At 39.5% G+C, this 26,533-nt stretch overlaps 1 protein-coding gene across 2 annotated transcripts in view; it reads left to right on the forward strand.

Moving 5' to 3' along the window:
- TBX20 (T-box transcription factor 20) overlaps positions 1 to 22,052 on the forward strand; it is a 42,270-nt gene extending 20,218 nt beyond the window's left edge. For both annotated transcript variants that reach the window (XM_042043930.1, XM_042043929.1), the window contains exons 6-8: positions 385 to 461; positions 11,881 to 11,990; positions 16,317 to 22,052. In XM_042043930.1, the coding sequence (XP_041899864.1) occupies positions 385 to 461; positions 11,881 to 11,990; positions 16,317 to 16,657 (528 nt within the window). In that variant the 3' untranslated portion in view covers positions 16,658 to 22,052. The remainder of the gene's footprint in view (positions 1 to 384; positions 462 to 11,880; positions 11,991 to 16,316) is intronic.
- The last annotated feature ends 4,481 nt before the right edge of the window (positions 22,053 to 26,533 follow it).

Below are 26,533 nucleotides of genomic sequence, written 5' to 3' on the forward strand. Positions count from 1 at the left end.
GCTTGTACTGGTTGATGCGCGGCTCCATCAAGCAGGCTCAGCTGTTAGCAGGGTGATTTGTACTGCTTGTGGAAGAGACAACCTGATTGATGCTGTTAAAGTATTTGGAAGCTGTAATACTGTACGTGGGTGGGTTCCTCCTGCTCCAGGCTACAGGAAGGCTGAGCCTGCTGTGCCCTTTGGTCTTTCCACTGCCATATGTGCAGTACACCCTGGTTTGCCTCCTCAGCTTTGCAGTGTCTCAAGAGCAGCATACATGTACACGCACGGGGCACACGGATAAAATTAGCAGTGAGGTCACAGTGGATGGATTGGTTAACACTTTGTACACTGCAGTACCTTAACACTATATTTGTGTAATGTTGCTCTTTTCTGTGTTTCCAGATAACCAAGTTGAAAATTGACAGCAACCCTTTTGCTAAAGGATTCCGTGACTCTTCCAGACTCACTGATATTGAGAGGTAATGGGGACTTTCTGTTTACTTTCCATGCAGATAAGATAAAGAGAAGAGAGAGTTTGTAGGAAAAGCATCCTTTCAACTCCTGAGAACCTGTGCATTTTAACGTTATCTTACTGCATATAGTAAGACTCCTCCACATCCTTTAAAAATTCTTATAAACTTTATGAAGAAAGAGCTGTTTTGAGTTTTGACATCTGTTCCAGTTGGGGCCGATATATTTGTCTTCCTCAGGGGGTTTCTTGAAGGGGGAAGAGGGTCAGTTTTACAACTTCAGAATGAAAAGCTTTTTTCTTATCATGCCATTTAATCCTGTTGAGGGCTGTGAATTGGGCCAATGGGAAACAAGGGTAGTGGTCCTGTGAAAAATGTCTTTACAGCTCCCCACTGCTCAACATAGTGGAAAAGAGAGATGATAGCTCCCAAAATTTACTTCAGCAGTCCCAGACGCTGAATTGGCAATTACTGCCATCAGGATGACTCCCATAACTCCCACTCTAACAACAAAGATGCCATTTTTGTTTCACCAAAGTTGTATTACAAGCTGCATCAGGGGAAAGCTTTATCTGGAAACTGTTTTGTGTGTGTACAGCTCGTTAGAAGCAACTGTGCCATAGGGACAGAAGCATTAACCCACAGCTGAGTTAGGAAATAAACTTCAATCTCTTGGTAGCTTTCCAGCACGCCACATTTTTATCATATCGTGTCAAATATCTTGGCAAATGAAGCAAATTAAGCTGCCTTTGTCCTTTAAGCTGGAAGAGAACTCGATGGAGATGGATATAGCACATCCAATTTTTCCAATGAGCATTTTCCTACACAATAATGAAAGAAAGTTTGGAGAGGCCAAGCCTCTCCAGGCTCCTATGTGGGGATATCCAGATGCATCTGTGAATCATTTTTCACAGGTGCATACAGAGGACAAACGGCTCAATGGAGTCATAGCCACAGAGCTAGAGAAAGCCTTCACAGCAGCTCAAAAGTACATCTATCTAAGCAGGCCCATGGATGGGAAATAGTGGTATCCTTTACACCTTACTAGTGACTGGATCATTAGTGATCTGTTGAGTAAAGGGGTAAAAAACCAGTAATTTGGGGAAAGAAAGCTTGTAGGCTGCAGTGCACACTAGCAAAGTTGTTGAAAATTGTTTCTTAAGTGAAAGCCTTCATTGAAAATGAAAACAAACAGAAAAAAAGGACAAATTTAACAAAAATAGCATAGTCGACTGTATTAACAGAATAGTGAGGTAAACAACATCCAAAGCTCAGGTTTGTATGCAATAAGTAATCAAGGGAGGACCTGTTGGAAGAGGTTTCCTTGTTTTACAGACAGGAGACATCTAACAACACAGCTTTGCAAGGGCGGAAAGAGTCTGAACAGATAAGCTGGGAGAAAAACTTAGTTACCGCTGTGCGGATGAACCGACTATCGTGGTGCTGGATATGAAGGGAATTTTTCCGGAGGACATCTTATTATAACAGCACATGGCATGGAGTCAGAAATGCTGAGCATAAGCTGCAGTGCCCTTTTGTTTATTGATAAGTGTAAGAATAGAGCCTGAGACAGGCAGCCAAGCCCAGGCACAAATGTTGCCATGAAAGATAAGGCAGACAAATGTGAAGCCTACAATAAATACAAGAAACAGAATGTGAAAACTATTAAACTTACATTAAAACTCTGGATTTGAGAGCCCAAGTTTGGGTCAGGTCTGATTTTGACTTAAATTAGAAAGCTTAGTCCTGATTGCTATTACAATAGTGTTTAAAAATACAAAACCTGCTGCACAACACATCAAGTCACGAGATAGTAAAAGTGTAACATGCAAGTGGGCTGGTAAGAGACCGTTTGGGAACTGCCAAAGTTATACAAATGGTCCAGAAATATGAAGGGGTTTATTTGGTTCTGGCATTAAAATATTCAGGCAGATGAGGACACCATTCTCTAAGTGCCTACTGGTTCTATATATTTCATCTTAGCACCAGAAAAATCGCTTAAAGAAATCTGAAAAAAAGCAAAGGAAATAGCAAAGTGAGATATGACAACAGGAGGAATTTCTTTCTTGATGTCCATTGCGACATGAATTGCAAATAGATGAATGTTGAATAGTACAGCATGACTCTTGCTCAGTCTAGTTGTAAACTATAAGATCACTGCTGGAGAAAAATACTTATTTGCTAGGGAAGACTACGAAGGCCAAATGGACTCTTGCACAGCTCTTGAAAATTGAGTAGTTATCTAGGAGCTGTGAAAATACTTTCCCTGCACTGCTCCCTAAGCAGGTGTGCACGCAGCACGTGCATGTGTAATCTACAGTGTGGCGTGGTGATCCTAATGGCCTCCCGTAAAGCATCCCGTGATGCTGGGGCCAAGGCAGCACTCATTTATCCTGAGTTCCAGCTTTTCTAAATGACCTAAGTAGTGTGAAAGCGTACAGAGCTTTGTATTTCATTTCCAGGTATTTAAGCCTGCTTTTTCCTAAACAGCCTTTGGGGAGGGAAACAAATCAGATCAATTGATCTTTAGAGACCTAAAGAAATTAAATTAGTCTGGAGTCAGTTACTGCACTAAACCATCCAGTAATTGGATTGCTTCTTGTAACTGATTGAAAACAGCCTCTATCTGTAACAATATAGGGAGCTTTTCTTTATAGTAGATCTGAGAGAAAAACACATCTTTTTATGACATGATGACAGAAATTGCACTTTTTTAACCTAATTGAATATGATTTTATAAATATGTGACTTTAACGATTTCAGGCTTCCCATTCTAGATTTACGATCCTTATGTAAGAAATTCAAGCTGAAAATGCCTTTAGGATTAAAGCTGTGGGTATTGTATGTGTTGTAGCTGAAACAATATATATAAAGATAGTGAAATTTGCACAACAGTAGAGGAGGAAGGCAACAGCAAAACTTTTGAAATGCCCTGCGTTTTCTTTTGTTCCTGTCTAAATACCATAGAATGGTTTCCTTGTCCTCATAGCTATATGCAAGCCTTTTAACTATTGAAAAAATCTTGGGTGAGTTTGGTATATACCGAATTTTTAGTAGGATGCAAGGTTCCTTTCACAATTACCCCTTTCCCTACATTACTTGTGGTAATCTATTTATAGCAATGGGGCAGACTTTATCTGGAGCTACTGTGATTTAGATAAGTTTCTGACGCACCTTTTGATCTTTTTACATGGTATTTACATCTCCTCTACTATAAAAAGGCTCCCATAGTGGTTGCGAACGAAAAAATTGAACAATTAACAGCAATTACCAGAACATGGAACTTAGCATACTGTGGTGTTGACTATGGGATGCCAAATGCAGTAATGAGGCATTTCTGCTGAAGAAAAAACTGCCAAAGGCATAAAGGATGCAGAGGAAGAACCCAACACATGAATTTTTTTAATCTTGAGTCTGAATTTATCTTTTGAGTTGTTGTGAAGAATTAGCCTGCTAAAAATAAACAGATAAATAAATCCATCATAATTACACATACCATTCAAAAAAGTCAGTGAAAAAGGTGATAATTTCAAGAGCAGGAGCCAAGTATGTGATAGGCACGTTCAGGGTGTGGATTTTTAACTATTAAGGAGAGAGTTAAGTGAGTATACCCATCTGTACAAGTCCAATAATGCTTCTGGGATACTTCACGAGGAAATACGGAAAAGTATGGTTGCACGCCCAAGTCATTTTTAGGCAGAGAAAGGAAGGATGGGGGGATGGGGAAGTAAGAGAGCAGCATCCCAACTGGATTTGCATGGTAATAAAGTTCCAGATTTTCCCCTGAGGAGCTTCATCTCTGAGATGTGGAAATACATCATGCTGGTTTATAAGGCTGTAAACAAAGTTCATGCTAATGCCTGGATATGGGTACTTCCCTGCTGAAGTATCAGTCAAAGTCACATGCTCGGTGATGGGCTGTGCGCAGCCGTCCTCTCTCCCATCCCTTCCCTGCTCACCCCACAGAGCTGCCTTCTTCCCCATTCCTGCTGCCTACTGTTGGTCTAGAAGAACTTCCTGGACTCTTGAAAGTCCCCTACCAACAGCCAGAAATATATACGTGCTCTATGACCTAGCCACACATCCATGGTTAAGTAGGGCTCTGTCATAGTTCTCCAACAAGTCAAACTCCCAGCTGATCTTTCATTCTCAGCTAGTTGTCAGTCTGTGAATGTCAGCAACCAGTCATGAGATATCATCTGTTGCAGTGCTAGGTTTAGTTTAGCAAGCCTCAACCCTGCCAGAGAGCTCAGTGGGGCTGCTTAGGGCAGGGCAGCCATTCTGCCCTCCTGTAGGCCTTTCCAGATGGCCCCGCACTCTTGCTCTGGCTAGCTGGGCTCTGCAGCACGGTAACAGTAAAGGAGGCAGAGAAGGGACCCTCATGGCAGCCCAAGAGGACTTTCATTGTTACCTCTTCTCCAGGCGGTTCCCTGAGGCAGAGAGACCTGGTGATCCCATCGCAGAGGGGTTTTCTCAGGGGCCAGGGCGATACATGGGCGGAGTTGGGGTACAGGAACCAATAGGGAGAGCCTGAGGGGGTGGCCAGGGCTAGGGGGGGGGGGAAATACAGCGTCGCAATGATCTCTGATGTTCAGGTTCAGAGAAGAGAAGGCGTCCTGAATTTAGGGAGAAATACCAGGGACTCTGGTGCCTAAATGCCTGTTATCTAGTGCCATTTCAGATGTTGCTGAGGTTAGTCCAGCCTTCAGCTTCTGCTTCAGATGGGTGGGTGGATTGTCTGTATTTTCTGTGCCGTCCCTTCCAGAACGCTGCAGGTGGCTTGGATGCCTTAGCAAATCTTGAAAGCACTACCTGCCTATGTTTAAACACCTGAATTATTCCTGTCAAATCTGGTTCCTCTGACTCTGCTTGTTGTTAGCCAGGCAACTGTGCCTTTTCACCCAGCAGAAAGCCCCCTGTGCCAGCTAAAACCTCTTTAGCTCCCAAGTTTTTAAGCACTCATACTTTGGCTCATTTTCACTTAGGTTTTCTGTTATCTAGCTTCTTACTTGTGCAAAATGGTATAAAAATATTATTCTAGTTGTTTCCACCCACCTCATGCAGATGTAGTGTGTGCATAAGAGGAGGGAATGATGTCAAATTAGGTCTATGGTTTCCACCCCAGAGGAAGTTTTCCAGGGACTTTCCCCAGTCACAGTTTCAAGCACAGTAGTGCTCTGTCCTCACCTCTTATGCTGTGCCTACAGTCAGAAATGGTTGCTCCACTGAGTGAAGTGGAGCTCCACGGGGCTGGCTATGTAATATTGTTTTCTCATTTTCATTTGCAGTTGAGAGAAGTAGGGTGAGTATATTCATGCCCCTTCTTCATAAATGTCATTACTTTTCCCATGCCATGGCTTCAGCCAAGCTTTGTCACATCCATGCATATTACAGCTCTTCTACAACTGCTGGATTTTTACTGGGAGGGTGGCAGTAAATATCATTGTGGAGGTACACTTTTTTTTCTACAGTCATCAAACCCCAGATTTTTCATAATTTAAGACTAATTTCCCTTCTTTTTTGTATATATTCTTGCAGTAATGCATCCATCCAACAGTTGCCCGGTAGTTTTGACTTTGTGTGAAAGTGTTTTGAGGCTATGGATTAGCTTTTGGGCCAGGTCACGTGAGCCACTGTAGTCTGTAGGTCTTGTTTTGTCCCTGGTTGGTTCAGATTTAATCTAAGCAGTGGAACAGAACTACTTTGTTCTGCTCAATGATTTGGTCCATACCATGGACCATCCATAACCTGAATTATGTTCCAATGGTCAGCCTCTAATATTCATCTACCAGTGTAAGAGCAGGTATACATAGAAAAGGAATATGTCTGGATGTTTGTGCCTATGCAAAATAGCAAATAAAAGCCACAGGAATGGAAAGATTGAGTGATATCTGGACAGTGGTTCTGACAGCATAAGTTGTTCACTCACAGCTGCTGTTACAGAAATGTATTTGTTCTTCCTGCTATGTCGTTCTGGTTTTTTGGGAGGTGAGTGGTTTTTGTTGGTTTTTTGAGGGGAGTTTTGTTCATTGGTTGGTTTTTTTGTTTGGGTTTAGATTTTTTTTTTACAGACTTGTTTTTAGCACTTGTGTCTTGGACAAATTAGTCATCTTTTCCCTTAAAAAAAAGTTCTACTACAGTGCGACTTCCGACAAGTTTATTTTTGTGCCTTCTCAGCCCATTTATTCCATCTGTCTTCACCTCACCTCACTTCTGACGTCTTCTGTTATCTGGGCTTTCTTCCAAACATACTAACTGGCAGCTACAAAAAAAGGAAACCTTTGAAATGCAGAACTAAAGAAGTCATTCAGGCTGCAAACTGATAATTCATACACTTTATATCCTGTTCTGTATTTTTCTTTGTGTTGGACTGAATGGCCAAGCAAAACACGATTGTCAGTTTTATTATTTTATTATTTTCCTTCTTTTTTTTTTTTTTTTTAATCAACATTGCCTTTCCTTGCAAAGAAAAAGAAAAAAAAATAGAAAAAAGCAAACCCCATGACATCAGGAACAGGGAGCAGATTCTGGGGATATCCTTACCTTTCTGCATACCTAGCACTTGGATAGCAAGGGGTAAAAAAAAGAGGTTAATACTAAAAGACTGTTCAGCTCTGCTCTGAAATTTTTACCTCTTGGAGCCATTCCTGAAACAGTAACTTACGCAGAAGACACAAGTTCAGAGTGCCTGGCTCAGCCATCTGCTCTTTTTCACTGCAGTTTGACTTTAGCATGTTGTCTTCAAACAAGCTTGAACCTGGCTCCCACTGGAAGGGATGGCTGCCCCTCACATCAGACTTCATCCTCTTTGTAGCCATGGTATAGATCTAAGATAGATACTGGATGCCCTGGTTCCAGCCAGCTAGTTCTGAATCAGCTTTTCTGACACTTTCACCAACACTAAATATATTCTCTTAAGCATTCTTGTCCCAAAGGGAGAAGGTAGGCTTTCCATGTCCTTTTTCTTTCTGCCAAATTTAGAACCAGGGTTGTGGTAATCACCAGGCTGCTATGCATGCACAGCTGACGTAGGGTAATAGTAAAAGGAGGAGAAAAAATTACGCCAGAGATGCCTGCTCCCACCTACAAAGAAGCTCTGTTCTTTCATCTTGATTAAAGATCCTGCTCAGGGTAATCTGGGACTTTATCATCTCCTGAGAGAATTTCTATAATCTGGGTTGACAGCAAAAGAAAGTGAGCATCCTCTCACAGAGCCTCAGCTACTTACCAAGCCAGGTCTATTTTCTGCCCTCTCCTAGTTCAAATCCATGGCAAACTTGGGTTTGGTCTGTAAAGTGTTAGTGAATCATTTGTCAGTTACATCAGGATTTTCCTATCTTCTTTTGGTCCTCTGAGGCTACTCTGTACATACAGGGCACTGTTAACTAAACAAAGCCAAAGACTCAGCTTGGAGCTGTACGACACAAAGCATCCCTAGCTGGAAGTTTTGGAATCAGTTGCCAGCAGAGGCAAGAGTGAAATGTTTAATCAAGAGGTTAGAACCTGCAGAATAGCAAGATGTTCCCTGTGTACCCTAAACCCTTTCTGATTGATGAGTTCTCTCAGCCTTTTGCATTATTTGATTTCAGGTTCAAATTTTGCTGTTTTATTTCTTGGACAAAGGAGAGAAGTGCTTCATTCATAATAAGGTTTATTGACAGGGGTGGGCTCAAAGTGTGCTTCTGCTGGAATGCAGATTATTGTGATCAGCCTGTGCTCCTTTTCCTATTATCTCTCTTCACATTTGTCCTTCCTCAGCCTGTCCTCTGTGGGTGTGCTTGCCAATACGAGCTTAGTTTTTTCCTTTCCATTTGGCATGTGGATCCTTTTTCTCAAGCAGCTTCAGTCCCTAACTTGCTCTTCTCCAGCCTGTCATCTCCTACTATTATCCAGCTGTACATATTGCACAGCTTAATCATAGTTATATATTGTATGTATGTGTGTGCTTTCCCCCCTCCTCTGGGTATTTGCAAGATATCTGTGAGGTGAAGAACAGTGTGGAAGACTTGAAACTTGTTGCTAGACCACACAAAAATATTTGACAGAAAGAAGACATCTTTCCTTTATTCCATTGGCAGTTTTTGATCTCTCAGAACAAAGTTTGATGCTAATTTCCTGCTAATAGAAGAAACTATGGAGTTCTAAGACACATTAAAAGGTAAAAATTGTTAGGTCCCCATATTAGATAACGAGTCTCTGATCACAAACAAAGAAACAGAAGTTGAGTATTGAGTAAGTGGAAGTCACTTGGTTCTTCAGACAGTTTACTGTGGAACAGTGCTGAAAAATACGCAAAACAGCTTTAAAAACCACACCATACTCTTCACTTGCTATTTTTTGAAATTGATCATGGAATCATAAAGTGGAAAATATTGATCTGTCATTCAGTAATTTATAAAATTATTTCCATAAATCCTTTGAACCACATTGAGATATCTGATGTTGCATACAGAACTATAAAGCCAGAGGTAATAATGTCTTTCCCTTTTAGTAGTGTTATCATAATATTTTGAGACTTGAAAAAAATGTATTGTATTAATCATCTCTCCAGGGAATCATATTTGGGATAACCTAAAGAGTTCATACTTCCATAAAGAGAATTTCCAGAAAGATTTTGAGATTCAAGTCCTCTTGTACCCAGTGGAAAAAAGGGTATAAGAAGGAATCTGTGTTCCAGATTGCCAGCTTTGTTCCTGCATTCTGAACTAGATTTCACAGGCACTTAAGTCTTGTTGTTAAAGTTCTGCTTCCTCCTGCATATCTGCATTGGAGTAAGTCTTAAGGCACTTCTGTCTTTACATGGTGGAGGAGTTTAGTCTCCTCTTTCCAACCTATGTGGGAAACTCCAAATGTTTTCATAGGTTAAATGAGTTGCAACTCTGTCTTCCCTATCAAGACTCAAAGTGATGTTCTCTGAGGATGGAATATTGCAGCATGGTGCAGAGGCCACCACCCCTTTCCTTTTTGAAACACAAAGGGAAGGAAAGAAATCTAAATGCAGACTTCTGCTCTTGTTTTTCTAAGTGGAAGAAAGTGCTTGGAGGATAACTCAGAGACAAGCTTTATGAGTGGAGAAAATACACTGCATTTTTTCCTCTGTTTCCTTTTGCACACTTAGATGCACACAGCCTTTTGCATTTTGTAGGTCTGTTTGGAGGTTTATATGCAGCATGTGTTGTATGTGGAAAGAGGAGGGGCCACCCCACCTGAAGACTGTGGCGGCAGGTGCCTAAATTCTGGTGTGAATCTCAGCTCTGCACTCATGATGAGAATCACAGCCTCAACCTCTAAAATGAAAATTCACTAGGTGTTTTGTGATTATAGCATAAACAACCAATGTGGTTAGTCAAGACAAGCCCATACAGTTTTGAATCTTGAATCTCAGCTGCACAAAAGGAACTGTTTCTGTGAGATTAGTTGCTTTCTCTGATCCAAGTTTCCACATTAGACCATTCCCTCTGCCATAAAAACCTTTGCCTCTTGTGCTGATGAATGAGATTAATCTTCCAAAACCTTTTGCATACTATCTGCAACACTACATCGTAAAATAAATAAATAAACCTACCACATAGTTCCCTGGTTTCAAACTTTGCAGATTCAGGGTTCACTAAGAAGTCATCTCTCTTTTTCCTTTAAAAGAAGACAACCATATAGAATAATAGAGTTCTCTGTCTAGCATACAAACCCATCTGGAAAGAATTTAGTCTGCAATAATTGTGGGCATTTGATTTAGCTTTAAATCCCTGTAGGTAATTCAAATGTAAATTTATTGGGGTGAGTTTATCCCCAAGCCGCCATTGGATCCAACGTTTGAGAGGTGAAATTGGCCCACTGTGCTAAAACTAGAGCCTGCATTGTTTCTGTTGCATCAGGATATTATTACATGCTGTAATCTCTGTTGTTATAAGCAGACCCTTACTTGAAATAAAGTCAATAGAGACAATACAGACAATCACCTGTATCAAATTTATTTTTCAGACCTTTATAGACTAATAATTCTGTGATTATGAATATGTTTATATACCAATATCTAAATCACTCAGACAACACTGGTCTAATTTGTTATTCTGCTATGCTCTACTTATATGAAATAGTCCTTTTGGTCAAGTAAAATTCTTCGCATTTCACATTCTGCTTCAGAAGAAAGCCTAATGTTTCAAGAGGCATTCAGCACATAATGTAAACAATGCCATCTGTCTTTTTCTTTGGAAAATCTTCTTCGAGATAGCCCTGATATGCCTACTGTTTTCAATCACTTAAAAGGCAGTAATCCAATTATATTATCCTCTATGTAGGAACTGCCATTACTTTCAGTCCACTTCCAATCCTGACACAAGTAAATCACTTTGATAAGATCCTCTTTTTATTTTTTTTTTTTTCTGAGGACACTAGCATAAGTAATGATGCCAGTGATAGACCAAGGACAAAATGACCATAATGGACTTTCTGTAGGAAAGGAAAACATGTGCCATTGTGATTTATCATGTTACTTGAAAAATATTTTTCCTTGGAATTTCTGCAGCAGACATATTCTCTAAGCGAAGGGCATTTGCAAGTATGAATAGACAAATGGTAAATTCAGACAAAAGCTTCATCAAGCAGCATATTTAAACAACTATTGCTACTTAGATTTTTTAAACAGGAACAGAAGGTCAAAGCCATTTTGGAAATGTGCCTAGGTCATTTTCATCTTTGGTATAATGCCACCTACTTACATGGAAATGCTCTGGGAATGTGTAAGGTTGGATCTTCCTTACAAGCTACTAAGGCTTATCATGCAGATATGCCTTCCTTCTATTTAAAAATGGTTTGGGTGACTTCAGTGCTTTGTGCTACCAGCAAGGCAGGGGCTTGTCAGGCACGTCTAACCTCCCAGAATAGATGTGGCATGAGATCGGTAGTATCTGTAGACTTCCTGCTACAAACTGCCCTCGACTCCCAGTGCTGAGAGAGCATGGTCAGAGCTGAGCTGTCTCTGGACACACCTGTCTTTGCCCCTGCTTCCAGAAAAAGGGGAGAGGAAATGAGGTGGTCATGTGTGATGCAAAAGCTTGTTTGAAAGGAGCTGGACCACAGGTGTCTCTTTGAACCCAGACTCATCACTCAGCAAAAATAACTGCAGAGTTTCAAGTTTATGAAGAGTGCTGGTCTTACATTCACTGCCTGAGACCACATCCAGGAAACGCAGTAGGAAGTTGACTCTACTTTGCTGGAGAAGCTGGTGAGAGATGATCAGCAATATTAAAAAAACGCAGGCCAAATCTGGCATTTCCAATGTCATGCTATGAGGTAAGTCTTTTGTTAAGAAATTTTCAAGAATCTGTGTGAGAAAGCTGTGATCTGGACAGGAAAAGGCATTGTATTTACCTAAATGAATTAGAATTGTGTTTAGGATGGTATTGATACACTAGGTTGTTTCCTTTTACAGAGAAAGTGTGGAGAGCCTTATCCAAAAGCATTCCTATGCCCGATCCCCCATTCGGACCTACGGAGGAGAAGATGATCTTGGTGATGACAGCCAGGCAACACAAAGCAGAGGTAGGAAAACATGCTCATGATGTAAAGTGTTGTGACCCAGTTATGCTTGAGAAAAGCAGGACCACAGGCAGTACTGTGGTACTCTAAAATATTTCTCTGGTGTGTCTCTCTGCCATGAAGTCCTATAATGAAGAAGAGTACTTGTTACCTTTTGGCTCTTTGGGATATCTGATACGCCCATGGCACTGGTGTGGGTGGTTCAATTCAGGAGGCAGTTCTAGAGACAACCATATAGTCTTTGCCATCAGAAGAGAATTAGTTCTGCTTCCTCTTCAAAATGTCTGCAAACCAGACAACTTCATTACTGTGGTGCTGAGAACAAATTAACACTCCCCATCTCTTGGCAGGATTTTCTAGCTGGGATCCACACCATTTGTAAAGTACCATGTAGATGTGCCACTTGCTGCCTCTCCAGCCTTCTGTGAACAGAGGACTTAGTTCATCTTATTTCATCTTCAACTTACCTCATCTTCAACCAGCCTGTGGTTAACCCATTTTGCCTCCTCAGGAAGAAAACTTGGCAGCGCCCTGAAAAATTGATGTTTAACTGTTATCTGTTAGTCTCTGAAAGATGCTGTTCCTGCTGAAGAAATTAGCCCCAAATGCTTTATCAAGCAGTTTGTCTGCTTTAGTAGAAGCAAAAGTAGTAGCAAGACAGACTTGTTCTTTGTGGGGATGCTTACTGGAGAAATTGCATCTGTCATAATTTGCCACTGGAAATAGATCTCAAACCCTTCCTGTAGGATTGCTGACTAGCACAAACTTGTGTTGCATTATACTTTGCATGTTGACTTTGTGACCTGCCTGATATGCCACAGCCACTTGAGGTAAAGCAGGTCTATCTGTCTTCCGACTGGCAGTGCCCTTGTCTTGTCCTCTAACTTCATACAGTGCTGCTAAGAGATAAGAGCATTATTTCTGGTCATAGCTCTTTGGACTTGTGCAGGGAAAACACACTTATTTTTAACCATGAGTTGCTCTTCAGCAAAATGTGATTAGGTGGCCTTGTTTTTACAGGTCTATTCTAAGAGCAGGCCCTTATGTTATGGAGTTTCTAAAGCAACTTTTCATCTGGTGTGATGCCATCCTTTCACATACTTCTGGGGGATTACCTTGCTTCATGTCAACTTAGATCCTAGGCCAGCTATTGTTGAAGACAGTATTAAATTTTCCATTGCTGGAAGTGCTCAGAGAAAAGCAACTTCTCTTCAAGAATTAAATTTCTTCCTAGCATGATGTCCTCCCTTGGGAGTGACAAAATGAACCAGGTGAACCTCCGTATGAGAGCAGGCCGTTAAATCTCTTCAGGAGAGAATCCTTAGAAAGGTGTCATAGAGGGAAACAATACTTTATGACAACGAATTTTATGTGTAATAAAAAGGTACAGTTCTGCATTTGCTCACAATATGGCAAATGAGTAAGTGAGGAAGATTGTGAATCATGGCAAAGAACTTTTGTCTAATCTGGGAGCCATATGCTACATGGGGCGTGAGCGCTCTGGGCAACCAGAGACATGCACAGAGGGTAAATCATAATGCTCTTGCACATGAGTAACTGGTACTACCTTTGCTCTCTCTCTAGGTCTAGTGCCCTTAAATAAGGAAAAGTCCTCCAAGACACAAGGAGAGAAATAATGTTCTTATTGAAATTCCATAGATACTTTTATTTCTTCTGATTTATTTTAAAACCACCTTGCATGCAAAACTGATGGATGTTCCCCCATACAGATAAGAGTTGAGAGCCACGTATGGGTGCTGGGTGGTGTGTATTATAAAATCCTTGAGACCTTGATTGCCTCAGAATTACTAATCTCCTTGGTGCTGGCAAAAGTGGTATGTGACTTTTTGGAGTACTAAGCTGCAATTAGAGACCATTGCAGTTGGAGCAGGAAAGGATGCTTGAGAAAGTTCCTCATGAAAATCATGGAATAGTTAGTGTTGGAAGGGACTTTTGAAGGTCATATAGTGCAAACCCCCTTCAATGAGCAGGGGCATCTTCAACTAGATCAGGTTGCTTAGAGCCCCACCCAGCCCGGCCTTGCATGTTGCCTGGGATCGGACATCCAGCCCCTCTCTGGCAACCTGTGTCAGTGTTTCACCACCCTCATAGTAAAAAATTTCTTCCTTATATCTAGTCTAAATCTATCCACATTTAGTTTAATGCCATTACTCCTTGACCTGTCACAACAGGTCATGCTAAAAATTTGTTCTTAGCTTTCTCACACACCCCCTTTAAGCACTGACAGGCTGCAATTAGGTCTCCCCAAAGCCTTCTCTTCTCCAGACTGAACAGCCCCAATTCTCTAAGCCGTTCCTTATAGAAGTGTTCCAGTCCCACAATCATTTCACAGTCATTCATGAGAAAGGATCACATACCTTATTCGGCATAAAACAAAGGAATAAATAGCAGTGATCGGCTTTCTAACTACTTCAGCACCCTCCCAGAGCATTCTCTGCTCAGCCAATTTCAGCCATCTAAAGATGGAAGCAGTAACCTACAGTACTGTATTTATCCCAAGATGTCTATTTCCAAAGGAATTAACAAATAGGAAATACATAGTTCTCTGTGTGCCTGCTTCCACACACAGGATTCATAGTAGCCACCTGGAACAGAGCCAAATGCAAACCCAGGCAAATCCAGATTTGCATCCTTCTTTCCCTGTAGTGCAGTAATGCTCAGATACCCTCTGATTTGTCTAGGGTTTTGCTGTGGTCTGTGAGTATTGTGCCATCCTTACAGTTTGGCTCTGGATCCTAATTTCCCAGCAGTTAGGATTTGGTTCAGTGGTAGGACCAGGATTTGGTTCAAGTTTCCTTTGCTAAATTGGCACAATTCCTTTTTCCTGTTACTGGGCTGTTTTACCTGTTTCATTAAGCAGAGGAAAAATTAATCATGATTTGAGAGTATATCCTATAAGAGATTTATGATTTTAAAAAAATAACAATTGTCATTTTTTATTTCTGTTATGTTTTGCTTATAGTTTTGGTTTAAGTATGTGGCTATGATTGGTTACTATACTTAATTCCAGTAAGTTTACCTTGACGGATAGAAGTCTTCATATGTCTTCATTCTACAGTTTGGGTGAACGTCCCTTCTTGAATCAGATTTAGGAAACTAATACCTGTTACAAAATTTGTTGTCTCAGAATGTTTTGCAATACTGAATTGAACTTATATTTCATCAAATACTCTTGTCAACAAATTTATTTTCTAAAGTAAGAAAGTTGGTCAAGTAAGAAAATACATAAGACACAAGAGTTAAGTTATTGTTTGAAGAGGAATACAAAGAGTTTATTTACAGCATTTTATTGTATTCCCCATTTCTAGAAATCAGACATATAATGATGACCAGATGCATAGAGGAACTACAGAGATGAAGGGCAAAAGAATCATCAGATTTGAAAATGACCATGTGTAATTATCCCAACAAATTATCATTTCCCCAAAATTTTACTGTCAACATGAAATAAGTAATTAGTTCTCAAGAAACCATTTTTCTTTTTTTTTTTTTTTAATGTTTCTTCAATCTTTAGAAAAAAGTATTTTAAAGAGTTGAAAGATTTGTGGAAATAATTTTTGGAACTTTTCAGATTAAACAAGCCTAAAACAAAATGACAAACAGAACACTTCCATTTGATCAAAAGTAGATAATTACCTTCAGAGCATGTTCTGCATCTCTTACTATGAATTAGCACTAGTGCTGTTTATTAGAATATTGTACACAATTGGAAAAACAACAAATACGTTGACATTTATGCTTTTATAATTTTTTGTTCTATATTATAGAAAGAATCAGGTTGACTGGAAAGATGTAGTGTTGACAAGTTTTACTGGGATAAAAAAAAAAGGAAAACTTGTAGTGCAAATTACATTCTTCTGCATTTTTTGCCATACTGAAATTTTAGGAAAAAAACCAAAACAAAACAGTTCTACTAAGGATCTGATGTAAAAATTTACAAGCATGTCTTCTAAGCAGGGATGTAATTCAGTGAGCTTCCGTGTCAGAGTAGATATTTCAGTATTTAGTGGCACCATTACAAGATGCTTCAGTGTTTAATACCTAAAATATTCGATGTGCAAAGCTGATTTTACTGTTGAACCACTGCAAACAGCTTCTGAAAATGGAAATTTGTCTAAGGTGTAGCGATAAAGGACAGCAACCAGCAAATAACATTTTAAAGACGGAAGTATTTGGGAAGTATTTCCAGTGACAACCGGTCATTGAAACCAGGCTTGCTGTGAAAGACTCATTTTCTCCTTTTTTACTACTTTCCCAGCTTTGTGTGTCGCAGTGCCAATGTTAGGTCTTCTTTCTCTTTGCTTGCAGGGTCAGCCTTTACAACATCTGATAACCTGTCTCTCAGTTCCTGGGTTTCCTCTTCAACCAGTTTCCCGGGATTTCAGCATCCACAGTCTTTGAGTGCCCTGGGTACCAGCACTGCATCCATAGCTACACCCATTCCTCATCCAATCCAAGGATCTCTGCCTCCGTACAGCCGCCTGGGGATGCCTCTTACACCCTCTGCTATAGCCAGCTCCATGCAAGGCAGTGGCCCCACTTTCCCATCTTTCCACATGCCAAGGTACCACCATTATTTTCAGCAGGGTCCTTATGCAGCTATCCAAGGACTGCGTCACTCCTCCGCAGTGATGACACCGTTTGTATGAGTGATGTAAGAGAAGTGGAACACAAGATTTTAAATGTGCAAGTTTGCTATGAAAAATACAAGGGACCTTCCTGAAAGGCCTGTGGCAGGAGTGCTGAACTCGTAACAAACCAGTTAAGAAAATGCATTGTGGATATAGATTCCTCTTTTGAGGGATCACAAGAAGAGAGCATGCAGCTTGGAGCTGCTAACAGATCTATGTGTAACACAGCCAAAATGGATCCCAAAGTCCCCAGGATCTTTGGTCACGTGCAGCTTGTTCCAAAGGTGCATTATATCTAGCGGAAAGAGATTATCTTTAAGCAGCAGTGTACAAACTACTTGTCTATAGGTCTTTTTTCATATGCTAGATGAATTCTGAAAAAGGCAATACTATTACTCATCTTCATCTCTTCTTGTGACTGATGAGCATCTAAACAGAAAAATGTATTGCTATAACTTTGAGCATGTTTTAGGCTATCTCAGCATACATTTGCTGAAAATGGGACAAAGTGGAGAAGACCACTGTCCTTTTTAAGACTGGCTTATATTCACCCAAACCAGTATTCCTTAGTTGCTACTATAATCACAAAGAGAACATTGTTAACAAGTCTTTCTTTCTTTGTTTGTTTCTTTCACAAAACACTTATCGGTTCCAAAAAAAGAACTGTGTTACAGGACTGTAGTAGTAATAATGTATTCTGGCCTTCAGTCTAAAAGGAAGTTTGTCCTATATCCGAGGAGGAGCAATTTAACTGTTGGTTAAGGTATAATGAAGAAAAATTCTGATTTGGAAAAATCTGTTACTTAAACTTAGAAACCCAAGATTTCAAATTTTAAAACAGTGCTTGTTTGCTGCTGTGCTTGCCACTGAAGACCTGTTTCTAGCTGCACGTGTGTGCCAAGTTAACCCAATTTCAGGCTAGATCAGTCTATAGACTCTCTGGATCAAACTATAATTAATGGACTGGTATGAGTGGCATTGGAGTATCTTTCTGCTTGTTTGGATTTTCTTGGGTTTGGTCATGGCTTTTATTATACAAGCTCCTTGGCCAGGAAAATGAGGGTTGTACTACCAGTTTCTCCATGTCCCACAAGAATGGTGGAGTTTCCTTAGGAAAATACCAATACAGAACTTCACACAATTTTTTTTTTTTTAATTCATGTCTGACTTCTCTTCAGTTAGTATTTGGGGCTCTCATTCAAAGTACTGTCCTCTTTTTCTTGTATGTTGTGTCTGATACAATGGAGGAGCTATAGAGGCATAAGAAAATAATGACATCTGCAGAGAGCTAGCATGAATCCTCTGCACTGCTGGAAACAGTACCAGTGTGATGTTGGTTTTCCGTGTGGCAAGAGCTGGGATTCCACTGTAAATAACAAGTCGACACAGAGTTTCTGTGTCGACTTGCATCCAAGCTGTGGATGATAACACACGTACTGGCCAAAAAGAACTAGCACATATAATCTCATATATTACAGATCTCTGTAGAGCTGGAACACAAAACAGAGTTATTTCCCTCTATTCTCCTCTACTTTTGACCATTCTGTGTTGGTGTCATATGGTAAAAAGCAGAGTGCGGTACACTGATTCACCTACTCCCATCTCTGCAAAGTGCAAGGCAAGGCACATGCATCCCACAGAAAAGGACCATCACTATGTATTTTCTAGTAGCTGAATTCGAAATCTTCTCAAGTTGGCCATTTCAATCACCTTTTCAATGAAGTTATCTGCAGTATCACCCTAATTCCCCATTAATCACTGTTGGACCTGCTGATGAAAAATGACCTGGGCCAATTTGCAACTCCTGTGTTCTGTATGTAAAGAAAAAGGAACATTTATTTACAATTTCTGGGTTCAGACCTGCTACAAGGAGTTCCATAAATTAATATAACAGGCCAAGCATTGTGGTATTTAAATGGCTCAGAATCAGACACTGAATTTGTCTTGGTATACCCAAATATTAGATTTTGCTGTAGGCTCTCAGATTCACAGGAAAAGTGCATGTTGCAAGGTTGTGTCTACTTATAACTGGTTTTGGTATAAACCCCCTATTTTTCAGGAAATTAGGTGATACTGACCCTAAAGGAATGTAATTCTTCAAGTACATATGACTCTATAGGAACAAAAATTACAGAAGAGGTTTGGAAGAAAGTTTTCTCTTCCGTTGCTTGACTTCTATTAGAGTTGTACGAAAACCCTAGGATGACATGCGCTAAAGCCTGTGGGGAGATTCAGTTTCTCTTATCTGGTTCCTTCTGCAGCTTTATTAACTTATCTGGAGTTGCAGAGGATATGGTTAGGTTCAGAATTCAAGCCAGTAGCTTTACTGCCGATACTTCCATCAGGAAAGGGTCAAGTGAGTTGGCAACTTTTACATGACTCCAGAAACAAGTTTGAAACAGGAGGGCTGATTTAGGCATGGTCATCATGTGACATAAAGGCTACTCATACATGACCTTCCTTCATGAAGCTAATTCAGAGAAATAAACTCTACAATCTTTTCAGCCCTGTCCCAGTCCCTGCTCTGAGAATACCAATATTTGGCATGCAGAAATGCCCCGATACTGTTTCAGAGAAAATTCTCCAGGCCACTTCTGGAGAATGAAAGTGGATTTTGACAACTTCATTTACAAAAATATTAAATGAAAGAAAAGTGCTTTCCACTACAAATGAAGTGGGATTCATATCTGAGAAAACATGGCAGTAGGCTGTCTCGATATAAAAACATGATAGAGCCAACTCCTCATCCAAATTCTCTCTGATGAATTTTGTATTATATATGATGCAGAACTATCTGCAGAAAAATCCACAGCTTGATTTTTCCAGTCAGACCAAATCTCTCTCAGTGTGCTCATCCCTCCTTGTGTTGCTCTCTGATGGTTTCATTCCTTTGCAGCAGAAATCGATTGGGTTCCCCACTAATGCAGAATCACAGGCAGGTCCCAAGCAAGGGAATGAAGGCAGCTTGTCACAGCCTTCCCCAGGAATGAGATGAATAGGTAGGCCCGTTCCTCATTTCCTCTTCTTTGCCCTCCCAGACCTACCTACAAAACCAGTTGCATAGATTTGAGGTTTAAGGGATTAAGTTCACAGAGGTCACAGGACGTCCAGTGAAGAGGTCTTGCCACCTTGCAGTGTTTCTGCTCCCTGTCCCTCTCACCTTCCTGTGGGCCTGGGGAAGCATGGGAGCGATTCCAGGAATAAAATTCTGGCCCAACTGAAGTCAAATGGAAATTTATTGACTGTAACAGGGGCAGGATTTCATTCCACATTGTCATCTAAAAATGAAGTCTCACAGTAAGAACAGTGACTTCAATGACAGCAACAATATAGGAACACTACAGAAAAGATTAAAGCCCAAGTACAAATCAGCTTTTGCACTGAACTCACAACTGGCAGAAAATGAATGCAAATTTGTAATTAACTGGTTAAAGAGTGAAATCACTTTTGCTAAAAAAAAAAAAGAAAAGAAAAAAAAATTAAATTATCTCTATCACTTTGACATTAACCCAGTAATTTATTTAAGGACTTGCTGTACTGCTGTCAAAATTGTATCACTTTCAGGACAGAACATCTGTTGTTGGTCGATGGGCTAGGAATGCCAAATATAATCTAGAATTTATACTCCAAATACAATTCACATTTTATATCCCATGAGAAGTGCTCTTCACCTTTATGAGCTTTTTTTCTTGGCTCATAAAAATGGAGCTGGTTTATGTTTGATTTTGTTTGGGTTTTTTTTTTTGGAGGGGGGCTGTTTGTCTCTTTTTAAGAAGAATGGAGAGAACATGCCTGAATATGCTTTTCAAAGAGAATGATAAAATTTTCCTCGGAAGTGTTACAAGTATTTTTGTGGTTTTTTTGAATTACTGTTTTATCTATAGATTGTCATCGTCCTCCAGTCTTTAATCCAACAAAAGCATCTCATATATTAACAAAACCGGTTTGGATGTATTTGTCTGAATTTTTTTTTCTTCTACTTTTGGAGCCCTGAGAATCTAAACATAAAACCCCCCATTTTTAATTTAGCTCCTTAGTTTGCAGCATTGCTTTATATGGCCTGAGGCACTGTCAAAGATACCAAATCAATGCCACTGGGTTTCAGTCATACTCTTCTGGGTATAAACTGAAAAACAAGCATAGTCTAAGTAGATAGAGTTCCTAATGGAAATCCTTCTTCATGAGTTCAAGGATGGTAAGTTGTATGGTAGCTAACAGGCTTGGCACTACAACCTTCAGAATGCAATTGCAGAATTTCTCACAGCCTATTTTATCCACGAAGGCGGGGACACTGCATGAACATGTACACATGTAGGAAGAACTTGCCATTTCCAACGTCCAGCAAACACTAACTGGCACTTGAAAATGAACCTTTTTCAACTGAAAAGCATTTGGGCTGGCAGCTTGATTATACAGTACATCCTCTTTATGCGTGTGTACTATGCAGAAACAGAAATATCAATGGAAATTACTGCAAAAACTTGGGATGATTTCCAAAAGTGTAAGTTAATACAAATTGTGGGAATTTACTCCTAGATAAGGGTAAAAGCAACAGTGAGATCAGTGTAACAGTTTTGGCTTCTTGTCCTGAGGAAGTTGTGGCCACAGTGCGTATACTCATCATCTCCAGGGGGATGACATTCACTCACTGCAAGATTAATTTTGGTTTTAGTGAGACTTTATTCTCACTATTCTTTGCAGAGCACTTTCTGCTGCAGGAGATGCGGTTTCTTTACTAAACACCTACTTGCTGGCCAGAGGATTTATGTATTACTTTGTAATCAAATGTCCTTGCATATAATCTCTAGATTATCAAATGACAACTTCTTTTTCTTTATTTTATCTTTTTAAGAAAAAACTAAGCAGTGAATTAAATAAGCTCTGAAGTAACTTTTTATGATAGTTTAAGGACAAAAAATACAGTTTGCTGTATTTTACCTTTAGCACATTTAAACAATCTTTTTTTTTTTTATTGTACCTTCAGAAACATGAGGAAAGGTTTGGTTTAAAAGTAAGGAAGGTAAAAAACTGGATGTAACCTCTTTAACAGAATGTACCACAGTTCTTCTGTTTGCTGTGTTGACTTTGTTGTTTATAATGCATTGCGTGAGCACATTCACCATGTACTGAAGTGTGTGTTTGTGTGTATGGGGTGGGGGTAGAGGGAAATCTTTTTATGGAAAAAAAGTTGTGAACATAAACTATGAAGCAACATCTAATGAAAAGTTTCTTTTTAAGTGCAATATATTTATTTCTGCTAGAAATATAATATCAACATTATGTAATATTTGAAGCATTAAATGTTATTTGTAAACAGCTTAAAATTATATATATATCACAAAAACTGTACAGAAGTGCAAATGTGTGGATATGCAGTTTCTTTCATTAAAATATTGGGTGTTTTGATATATCATTCTTATTTAGCCAAATCTTTCTGCTTCTGTTTTTTTTTTTTCCTCTAATCAAGTTGCTGAGGGCAGTGGAACCAGTCACAGATGTTTCCGAGAGTATACAAAATTCTTTAGGGCTGCTCATCTACAAAAGGTGGTCCAAGTCTTGGATTCATATGGAGTGATAATTGTACTGTAGTTAAATACAATTGTAGTTTGCATGGAGTTACACAATTTTTTTTTTCAAAATGCTTTGCAATCATATTCACAAAAAATACTGGGTTTGCCAGCAAAACCCAAATAAATGGCTGAAATATGGGGTTCTCAGGGTCCCCAAGACAGTAAATACAGACCTAGGAAACACAGTGTAAGAAGAGAATGTAATTAGGGCTGTTAAGTCAGGAGAAGTGAAGAATGTAAAGAAGTGAGGAATAAATTCCTCTCCATAACCGCTGCAGGCTTTTTATTTAATAGGATTTTATTTCAATTGTAATAGCATACATTAAAGCAAGCGAGAGTTACCTAAGACTCTATCTAAGGTATTCAAAGAGGAAGGATAGTGAAGCACAGTACAGGATTACCCAGGGAATATAAGGAGGAATACCTATCATTCAAGGTCTTTTAGAACAGGTTGAACACACACTAGTCAAGAATGTTGTGATTAAAGCTAATCTTGCCTTAGGATAATCAAATGATCTCTTGAGGCACTTCCAAGCTTCCTATGAGAGCCACCCCTTAAAGCAGCTTCTGACAAAATTCTCATGTTGCTCCAAAAGTTTTTGTTATGCACCTGTAGTTTATCTTGTTTTCAAATTGAGATCAGCTGCTGGGTCTTTTGCAACTAGGTCACAAGATCCCTGGTTTGCAAAGAAGCTCAGTGGGATAGAAGAGCTGTGAGGTGCCAAGCAATGGTGGCAGCAGCAGCAGCAGCAGCAGCATTAGCATTGTCTTGGTTTGTGAATGTAAGGAGATAACAGCCTCAGGTAATTCAAATCTACCTTTAACTATGCTGAGTTGCAACTATGCATTAATGTATCTCATTAACATTTGGAATATATGAAAATTAGGATAGATCGCTGAGTTGGTAACTCTGTATGATGCCTTTTGTCTCTGTATTATATTTTTATGGCATCTTAGTAGCAAAACACCTGCATTCTCTCATGGATATTCAATGCTGTGAAAGTCTTTTGCTTAACCTGAGGCTAAGGGGGCTTTCTTGATTACAAGTAACACCAGGCGTGTGCATTGGCACTTTCCTGAATCAGAACTATTGGTTGTACACTCGTTCAAGTCATACTTATGCCAATGGTCCCATTGAAATCAGCAGGTTTGCTTGCTTGAAGTTACATCAGCGCTTAAGCATTGCAGTGGCTCTGCAACAGCAAAACTCCTTGCGCTTTGCAGAATCAAGACCTTTGGGAACAAGTTGTCTGTGCAACAAACACCTCTGTAGTTGGAGCCTTTATTTGCTATTGTCCAAAGAGAAACCAGGGGATTAAACAAAATGAAGATTCTGAACTGTCTCGCAGTAGGGTTACTTTGAAGAGACCGATGAGTAGTCATGATGGCTGTAGGCTGCCTTGTGTTTCACGTTTAGAAAACTGATTTATATCCAAATTACCTATCTTGGAGATAAGCATGCAGAAAACAAATTATTTGGAGAATGCTATTTTCTAAACTTCCTGTGCAGGAGCACAATGAATGTACTGATTTAATGGTATGCTTGAAATACAGAGCAATAAACAATATTTTGAATCAAGGTCATTTCAAATACACATAAAATATTTAGATCATACACCAACAGTTCAATAGATATATAAACTAAGAATAATCACTAATGATAACTATAAAAATTAAACTGCCAGTGGTCTAATGTTCAAGATCTTTATTAAAGTTAATCATTGATATCAGGGTTGGTCAGTGAGGCTCTAGGGACTTTTGCAGGCAATACAGAAGCTGGTCCTTGTTCTCCAGGGTAATAACCAGAGGGACCAAGAAAAACCTATGGGGATGCCTACCAGAAAAGTAGGACAGAGGTTTTTTTGAAGAGTAGGATAATAATTTCTCCCAATGCAGAGAGTGTTAGATATATCACCACTGCAGCATTTTTAGCTCTGTTAATATAAAATATAATTTGACAGGCAGACACATCAAAATTCAGTATTTTAAGGTTTTTTAGGATGGAAAGTAGGTCTATTGCAGGAACCACATTGCCTAACTAATTTGATGAATTAAAATCAAGCAACCATTCTCTACAATTTTTGCCTCTTGATTGACTTTTAATTGTTTTTATTCCCATTGTGAAGCCTTCCAGGAATATATGCAGTAATTTTGAGTGGCTTCAGGGTTTTTTGTCCTAGAGAATCTCTGGGGTTTGAGTCACGTTTTCACAAACTCCATGAGTACCCCCTTCAAAAGTCTGTGTTCTCTTGCGTTTGGAGAAGGGTGGTTGCAGAAATGATGGTGAGCTGAATGGTTGTCCTTCGGATATGCAAGGGGCACTCAGCTAGCTCTTTGTTTAAATTACCAATAACTGTAGAATAGCTCAAAGAGTAAGACAAATTAAAAAAGGGAAAATGCTTGCAACTGACTCTGTAATTGATGATATTTGAACAAACAACCGCCCCCAAAAGGTGGAGGTGATACAGTTCCTTGAACAGCTGTGGCTTTTCTCTATTTAGATGCTTAACTTCGGTCAGCTGTTCTGGGAGAGTCATAGAAACAAAGTACATACCAAAAAATCTGTGTCTGTCACCTGTGTCACAAGTCTGTTATCTGCACTTTCAAAGGCAATGCATTCATATGGCTTTGTCACCTCAAACTAGAATGATTTTTGGGATTTTACCTGGGTCTCTGTCTTAAGGCATCTTAAATGATGTGAAAACAATTATATGGAACTGGAGAAGTTTACTATGTCTTTACTTCTAGTCTGCACTGTCTTCCAGTCAGCTTCTAGGGACAATGCATATATAGTTCTAAGTATAAATACTAAATCATTTAGGTATTTGGTGTCATCAGAAACTATCCTCTCTTTGAGTTCTCACAGAGGTGGAATAAGTTGTGATACTTAAACAGGTAGTCTGCATTTAATAGGGTCGCTGAAATTGGACTGCTTTCAATTGAGGGGTTTTCTATTCAAAATCCCACGATTTTCTGAGACAACAACTCTGTGGTCTTCAGTGGTCTTCACTCTGGTATAAAAGTCAAGTGTGGGAGAGAACAGTTTCTGTTTATCTTAAAGGCATGGTTGATAAATCATCACAAATCAATTATTATTTCTTCCTGTGCTCTCTCATGGATTGATCCCAAGGCAGCCAAAGGAGGAATTACTTTTTATCTTGATGCAAATTGTTGGCTGTAAAATTTGCATTGATAATATCTGAACACCTACCAAGGGCTTTGGAGTGGCAGGCTTCAATTACCTTCCCTCTGAACATCATAGCTTTCAGACTTGAGACACCAGTCATACTACTCATCTCCCATGATATTACAAATAAGTTAGTAGTACTCAGGGGATTTATCAGCTTCAGTTTATTTGTTCTCTCCATTTTCAGTTAACATAGTCATCTCAAACAGTGCATTTCCAGAGGATTATTAGATTGTTTCAGATGGTTAAAGACTTTGGCCTTCTTCGCTCCTTCATTTTACAAAGCACTAGGAATCTTGTACATTTTTGACTGAACATATAAAAGCCAAACACTTGTGCCCCCATAATTTCCATTACAAGGCTTTAAACACTTCTGAGTTGTTCTTAAATGAATTAGTATGTGTTGTAGAGCCTATCTAGCACTTAAGACAACTTGGCATGATTTCAGTAGTTATGGACAGACAACTACTCGTGCTTTCAGTCCCAGGAAATGTTTTCCTTCCTATATAACTGATGAGGGAAAAGACTACCAAGGGCTATTATAGGCTGAGATTTCAAAGCCATTACAAAGATAGATGCACAGCTCGCAGTAATTTTAGTAAGAGTCGTGCTTCTGAGTCCTGTACAGAAAGTCTTTGCTATGGTGTTTGTTATTTTGAAAGCTTTATGGTTTTTCTCAGAGACCAGCCGAAACACTTTAACATTTGTTCCTGAATTATTTTAAAGCCTCCTTTGCTCCATGCCATAATATCATGCCTTTGTTCTCCTGTTCTTTCAACCTTGGCCAAACTGTTAGAGAACACATGGATACTTCCTTTTTATTTGCTAACTCAATAATAAGAGAACTCATGTGAGCTGAAGAGGTTAATTTACTATTTTCTGTCTTTGTGGGGTTTTGGACATGTTTGTTTGTGGATCCTCTTCTTCAGAGCTTCGTTCTTTTTTGCTTTGCAAAATAGTCCATATATTTATCTCAAAGGCAGAGTTGCCATCATTACAATATAGGCAAAACTGAATTTTGCTGTCCAAAATTCAAGGAATGGGTTCGAGCTGTCTTGATATAAAAGAAGTCAGAATGTAAAATGACATGGAGAAGCATCAGATCAGCAAGCCCTTACCGCTGCCAGGAAGTGGTGC

This window comes from Corvus kubaryi, unplaced genomic scaffold (assembly GCF_017639235.1).
Source record: "Corvus kubaryi isolate FWS band 111438036 unplaced genomic scaffold, C.kubaryi_AGA036_p1.0 37398, whole genome shotgun sequence".
Classification (NCBI taxonomy): domain Eukaryota; kingdom Metazoa; phylum Chordata; class Aves; order Passeriformes; family Corvidae; genus Corvus; species Corvus kubaryi.